This window comes from Lycium barbarum, chromosome 8 (genome assembly GCF_019175385.1).
Source record: "Lycium barbarum isolate Lr01 chromosome 8, ASM1917538v2, whole genome shotgun sequence".
NCBI classification, from domain to species: domain Eukaryota; kingdom Viridiplantae; phylum Streptophyta; class Magnoliopsida; order Solanales; family Solanaceae; genus Lycium; species Lycium barbarum.
Genome location: NC_083344.1, coordinates 127,476,157 through 127,483,639, shown reverse-complemented (window position 1 = coordinate 127,483,639; position 7,483 = coordinate 127,476,157). Strand labels below are relative to the sequence as shown.

The following is a 7,483-nucleotide window of genomic DNA, read 5'->3' as shown; positions in this document are numbered from 1 at the left end:
TGAAGTTAATGAGGTTGGTAAATGGTTGGTGGGAGTAATTGTTAAAAATATCTATCAACTTATGGGTTTTTTTTTTATAAAATATAAACTTCTGAGTCAAATTTTACATTTAAAATTTTTGAAACCTCAAATTGAAATCCCAAATCATGCCTTATTGAATGATTTGTGATTCCATCTCATGACATTCTTGCCGAATGAAAGGATTCAATAGTCAGAAAAAGAGCTATGTCAATCGCTAACTTTACTATGAGTATGGTTTTAGCTTAACTTCAATATATAAATTCAATGAGAGTATACCACGGAATATTTTTCAAGGGAAAAAAAAAAAGACTTCCTAGGCAGAAAGTAGTATTCAAAGCCATAGCTTATAGGTAATTTGTACTCAAAAACTGTAACGTGCAATCAGTGGAAAAGAACAGTAACGTTACCCAAACATATTATACAGATTCAAAGAACAATTGCGTTAAACAGAAAACATTGCCACTACGAACAACAACAAAAAGAGAAGAAAAAGGTCTTATGAAAAAAAAAGAAACTATTCCAAAATTGTCAAAAGAAATTTATAGGCCCTAAGATTATCAAAATTATATACGCATACAATGACTAAGAAATAAAACAGCCATTGGGACCAAAAAGTATACACAAGCTGCTGATATTACAATGTTACAAATCTTTTTAGCGCCTTATGATGCCTGCTGCATCTCCACAAATTCAGCTTGAATGTATAGTGGCTCCTATCACAAATTTTATTGTGTAGTTTCATTCTTGTACCCTGATGCCCTCCCACTTTTACCAATTAAAAACGGCTCGGGGAAATTATTTTCAGGATGAATATCAAGCCCGTGATATGACCTAGTCGCGAAGTACTCTGCACCAGATTTAGCAGTTCCAGTTTTTAGAGTTTGCGAGTCCTTGTCACGAACACGCAGTGCCTTCTCTGTGATGTTTACTAAAGCAGAAACTCCATCCTCAACATCTTCAATCTCTGAAGAAAAGACACTTAAAACCTTAATAAGAAGAACACCTTCAAGTAATAACAAAAGAAAAGGCACCATATACAGGCAGAAGTAATCACACACACCCACTAGATCAATATAAATGAACAACAAATACGCATCAATCCCAAACAAGTTGGGGTCGGCACAAGATCAATAGAAATTAAATGAAAAAATAGAGCTTCCCTTCTTCTGAAACCTCGATCCAAAAAAAGTATTGGAAGCATAGCTATGAAATAAGGAAAATTGAATTTGCAGGATCAAAAAGACTCCATTTACACTGCTGAATAGAGGAAAAGAGAACTTCCAAGACCGAAAAATATATCATGAAACTATATCTTAAAACAAACCTAATTCCTGAACTTAAAAAGTATAAAGACCATCAATAAAACTTATGTTGTAGTAATTGCTTATCCATAACAGTCATAATCAAAATCACGCTTATCCAGAAGTAAAGAAAAATGGACAGTATAACTCATTCAAGAAATGATACTCGACAGTTTTATGGTAGATTCATCTTGATAAAAAAAACATGTAAGCAGAAGAATCTACCTTGCTGTTCAAAATCTTCCACATATCCACCCTGAATGAATGAAAACCGCGCTTCTGACTGGTCTTTCGCTTCCATGGGGGAAGATGTAATCAAATCCCGAAATTCTGTCACATAAGCCCCAGTCCATTCGTTTCCTCTGGAAAAGATTGATTAAACGATTTAAAAAGATTGCTGCTTCGTCTAGACAAATCAAAAGAAACATCGCCAGCTTGTCTGTATAAACGTGACTATTAGTGATATATTTCATCGATTTTTCCAATTTATTGAAGCACATTATTTAATCAGACGACCTTTTTCCAAATGTAACCAACAATAGAGGCTGGCACGCACTTGTAAAGAAGAAAAACTTCAGTCCTTTTCTCATTTTTCTGCATTGACTCCTTCCAGTAATGTTCACAACAATTATCTTATAGTGAGAAAAATTAGAGATTCAAGTCATAGTCATGAACCACAAGAGAAGGATTTCAAATTACACCAAATTGATGACGTGAGTTTCACTTAAATGGCTTTTGGAAATCATTATACGATAGAATTAAGATTTGAAAGTAGTAACAATTCAGAGGTCCCTATCCTACGAATATATATTCAAAATGTAATATTAGTTTAGGCTGGAGTTGTCTTTTTTTAATTCCCTTCCCCTCCTGGCTTACTCAAACTCCCAGCCCTTAGTTGGAAGTCAAGAGCTATCACCACTAAGAGCACCCTATCTAAAACAAGCCATAAACATTTGTGTGGCTATAAATCATCTCGTTAAGGGTAAAATGAGAAGTTTAAAGTTAAATTGTTTCTAAATATAGAGAAGTGTTGTTTTTTTGGGACATATTAAAAAGGAATGTGTCACATAAAATGGGACAGAGCGGATACTGACATAAAAGGTAGTACAACAGTGACAAATTTATAGATTAAGAATGCTTTAAAAATCATAATAAAAAACTTTTGTCTAGCGTCTCCGCTTTTCTTTTCTTGACTTTTTTGTTTTTTCTACTGGTTGTAGCTCCAACCCTCCGAATGTACAAAGCTTACATATCCTAAATCTCCAAACAGTTTAATTGAGCCAGAACCTCAACACAGGTAAAACTCTCTAGAAACCCAAAAAGCTATGATTGAGTACTTCAACACTATTTAATCTAGCTAAAGTACTGCTTCAGTCTTCGAAATCCTAGAAAATACATCCCCAACTTACCTACATACAACCCCATTGTCGCCTAATTTAATCCTTACTTTTATCCTACATCAAGAAAAGCTACCAATCCAGCTACTCAGCAGCACATGATGCAATGAGCTTCCACAGCACGTGGATGAAGGCTAATAAAATAACTTCTTCTAAAGAAAAGCAGTGCTAACAGAATAACTTTTTTCTTTGAACTGGTACTATTAAAGCTAACAGAATATCTAATCACTAAAAGAAACGTGACTGAGCTTAACTTGGAAAGGAGTTCGAAATACTACCTGCCGAAAGCAATCATTGCTTCATAAGGAGTAATAACTGGAGCTAAGAACTCTTTACTATCCATAAGAGCAGTTTGTGCACAAGAAACATAAATGAAGACATCGCACTGCAGAAATACAGCAAGAACTTCAGCAAACCAATAAATCATAAAAAATACCTCTGAACATCATGAAACTTAGGTGATTTACCTCAGGAAAGTTGGCAAGTTTTGCAGGGTTAGGTCTCCCCATAACAAAAGTATAGGCTTTCTTCCCAGCTCGTGTTATCAGGTCTTTCATCTGATGAATCATGTGGAGGTAACCAGCTGCACCAATAATTGAAGAATAAAAGCCTTAGTCTACCTACTGCAAAGGAATAAAACATACAAATCCAAATCAGATAAGTTGTATGTATACTAGAAAGTACCTACTCCAAGTGTTCCTACCAAGATCCCTATGATGCTAGCATCCTTTGCTTTCTCAATAAGAAAGTACCTGCAGAGACATCATTAGAACAGAATCTGTAAAAACCATGAGTATCAAAGAAAGAGAAAGCTAACAAAGTTGAAACTAAGGGAATGATACATAAGAGTTGCTAATAATACCTACGCTTAAGAATCCTTTTCTGCTGAGAAAAGTCATTCACCAAAAGATCTTCAATAGCATCATATCTGACTGGGAATAATTCAGAGAACATAGAAGACAACAATCAGTAACATCCAAAACACAGAACTAACAACAGAGAGAATTGTCTACAGATAAATCCTACTGAAAAAACGAATCTTCTAATCAAAGAGACAATGATTCCTTTCTTTCTTTTTTTAAGAAGAATAAAAGAGAGAAATTTCAGCAACACAAAAAAAGTTAATACTTTTTTCATCTTCAATATTATTAACTAGGAGAACCGTTTGGACTGACAAAAAGTTAAAAGCACATCTTACTAGACCAGCAACGGAAAAAGAAAGGAACAGTAATCATATATTGTTGAGATCAGGAAGTGGAAGAGATATGAAAATAAATAGTATTAGATGGAGGATTTTTGCAGACTCAGAACATTAAGACAATTCCCAGGGAGAAACAGGCAATTCTAATGTATCTGAAAGACAGTCTTCACAGCCATACAATTTAAAGGAAAACAATGACAACTTTGCATTCAATTAAATAATATCCACACCTAATTCACAAGTATTATATGACATTAATGTATTGGCAAAGGCTGAGTCATCTGAACCAACATAGAAAAGCAAGTAGTCCTCCATCCTGTGTCCCACAGGTAACGACCACGTCAACCCTCCAATATGGTACGATGCATTGTTCTCCTCAGTAGAACAGCCATTTGCACATTGACCATCACTTAATTCTGGTTTCTCAATCATCGAGCTAAAAGTTTCTGATGGAGTTATAACTGGAGACGTGATATCAGCATAACGAACTTCCAATTTGGAGCATGATTGAGTACCAACTGATGCTTTGATTTCTGTGATTGCATGTGCATATTCAAGTCCATAAAGAACCTGCAGTTATAAGCAAAACACTTCAAAAAACATTTTAATGTAGAATTTAGACTATCAATTTTTTTGGAGACATTTGAGTGGCATAGAAGTCCTTACCTAGTCCAATAGAGAATTTAAAATTCTGACAGTTCTTATTGCTGTATGAATAATCAGAAATCATGATGGTAAAACCTCCCAGCACTATGAATCACATAAGGAAGTTGTAAAAATATGGCACTTCGGCCTAACTAAACCCCAAAAGCTAGCTCATGAGGGGAGGTTTGTCCAAGTTCATATATAAGCAGACTAACAATCCATTCCCCAGCCAGTGTGGGACTCTAGCACCCCCTTTATGCCCAGGCCCAATTGGAGCGTGGACAATATAACATAGGTTATAGAGGCCCAAACAGGGAAGGACCTGGCTCTAGCTCTGATTCCATGTAAAGATATGGCCCTTCAGGTTTAGAAAGGACCTGCTTCTGATACCTTGGAAATTGGGGCCTAAAACTCATATTATCCAGACACTCGTTCTTTCCTAATGCAGGAAAAGATTTGAAGCTTCTTGGCCTTTTGTCCTGTACTTGTGACATCTCAATATATAAAGTTTTGTTTTATCTACAAGGGAAATTCTCATTCAATTTTCCAAATTTCAAGAAAGCATTATTTACTTCTGTGTTTTAAACAAGAAATGTCAAATAAAGGATCAGCGAAAGGTAACTAGATCAATCTTACTATTTAAATCAACCACTAAACTGAACCAAATTGATATAAAATAACCATCACTGACCAAGCACTAATAGCTAACAATAAGCTTTTAGTTTCACTCCACAATATGTACCAATATTAACCAGAGTGAAAAAGAAACATTTTCACGCTAATATTGTACTAGACAATATATGCTTATTGCAATTTTCCAATGATAAACCAATGCAGAAGCAAACAATAGACAAAGGAAGTAGGAGTTAATCATACCAAAATAGGTTTTCCAGCTTTTATAGCATACTCGCATAGTTTTTGAGCACACAGTGGCACATTTAGTGATGCTTTCCCGAGGACAAGAAATGCGGGAAGAGTTGACGTCCTGCAGCAGAAATAGTCAAAATCCAAACACTAACTTCGTCAACCGTTTAGAAAGAATCACAAAATAAGCTAAGTGTGATCACTGTGATGAAAATCATAAACATGAAATACTCACGGACTGAAGCAAGTATGACCATAATGGATAACGCAGTCTGCATTGGCATGAGATGCTCCAACTTCATCAACACAACAATTTCCATACATAGTATCCGCCATTACATACAGCCTCACATCCTTTACATCTCCATTACTTCCGGTATGTAACTGGTTGAACGAGCGAAGTTTTTCCTGTAGAACAGCAACTATCCTCGTCGAATCTTTCAATAGTTCATCTGGGAACTGGCAGTTTAAACAAAAAAACTTATCATTTACCATTCAAAGGCCACTGATCTTCCATAACATGCACCTTTAGCAAGCAACTGTACTACTTCTCAAATGATTTGGAATAGAAAAAGAAACAGAAAGAGAAAGAAAAAACTCTTGCTCTACATTCCTCAGATATATTGTTTTTCCAGCAGACGTTATATATGAAAAAACTTTGAATAAATGCACAAGTTGCTCTCAACAAGGAAATTTGAGCTGTGTATCAAATATTTCCACACAGAACTGGGGTTCGAATGCTTTATCATGATTAAACTAGCCATGAAATGGAGAAGCCCGCACACTGTAGAAGCAGCGCTCACAACCTTCTTGAAGCAACAAGCTTGTCAGAAGAGATTATTTCAACTCAAGAACATATTTACCCCTAATATTCTTCTTATATATCACCCACTACTCCTCACCACTACCCAACCCCACCCTACCACCCACTACCCCCCACCCTCATCCCACAACCACCCATATCACACCACCCACCCCTGCACCACCCCCAACACACACTCAATGACCACCCTCACCCACCACCTACTTATTTTTTTAAAGTTCCTATTTTATCCTTTAACTAAGTTTTATTGATATAGTATATAAACTATTTTCTAATTAAGAGTTACGGGTATTTTAGTAAACTTACAAGTTATCCATTCAGTCTAACAAACCAATACAAATGTTATTAAACCACAACAAACGATACAGTGTATCCAAATATTGTGTTTATTAATACAATACAATATAACACCATACTGTATATTAACAAACCACGGGAAACAACAATCCAAATTCAGAATATCAATTTTATGTCATTCAGTTTAATTGGAAAAAGAAAAGAGAAAAAAAAGTATTTGTAGGGTTTATGTAGACAATATCAAATGTATTTCTAAAAAATAAAAACTGTAAATTTGGAGAAACAAAATATATGTACCTGAAGTGCAACTCGACGGAAACCTTTAGCTGAGATAAATTCAGCAACACGGTCAATCTCATAAATTGACTCCATATTCATGGAGAAACTAAGTCTCAGTAAATAACAAGGCAAAATCTTAAATTAGTGATACTAATTACTAATTAGCAAATGACAGCACTAAATTCAAACCCAGAAAATAATTTAAACCTGGAGCAATTAACAGAGGCTGCTTGGGGAAGCCATGGAAGGTTAGAATATGTAATTCCCTTGTGAAAAATGACAAATATGGTCCCTTATCTTACATAGTAGATTTAAAATAGTCCCTTAGGTATCATCTAATCATTTTTGGTCCCCTAAGTTTTTCAAAAGTGAATACTTTTTATCACTTCCGATGTCTACCAAACTTGCAAACTCTGATTCTTAAATTTAGTTGGAATTGTGAAAATAGAAAATATTTAATGAAACTCACATTTGAAGTACAATTTTTATAATGAAACTCGCATTTGAAGTACAATTTGTGCTATGTTTCGTCTATTTTTAGATTTTGGTGTAATGATACTTAGGGACAACTTTAAACTTACTACTAAAGAAAAGGTACCACTCATTCGAACGAATGCCCTTGTATTGGGGTGGTTTATTTTTTGCCCCGCAAATG

At 35.1% G+C, this 7,483-nt stretch overlaps 1 protein-coding gene across 1 annotated transcript; it reads right to left on the bottom strand.

The window, feature by feature from the left end:
- Nucleotides 1–408: 408 nt before the first annotated feature.
- Nucleotides 409–7,070, bottom strand: LOC132607269 (uncharacterized). The gene is made up of 10 exons (XM_060321169.1): nucleotides 6,847–7,070; nucleotides 5,665–5,888; nucleotides 5,442–5,550; nucleotides 4,151–4,490; nucleotides 3,582–3,651; nucleotides 3,404–3,471; nucleotides 3,187–3,302; nucleotides 2,998–3,104; nucleotides 1,548–1,684; nucleotides 409–985 (listed from the first exon to the last, which is right to left on the bottom strand). Exons 1-10 carry the CDS (start codon nucleotides 6,925–6,927, stop codon nucleotides 747–749), a joined length of 1,491 nt encoding a protein of 496 aa, XP_060177152.1. The 5' UTR covers nucleotides 6,928–7,070; the 3' UTR covers nucleotides 409–746.
- Between the last annotated feature and the right edge of the window lie 413 nt (nucleotides 7,071–7,483).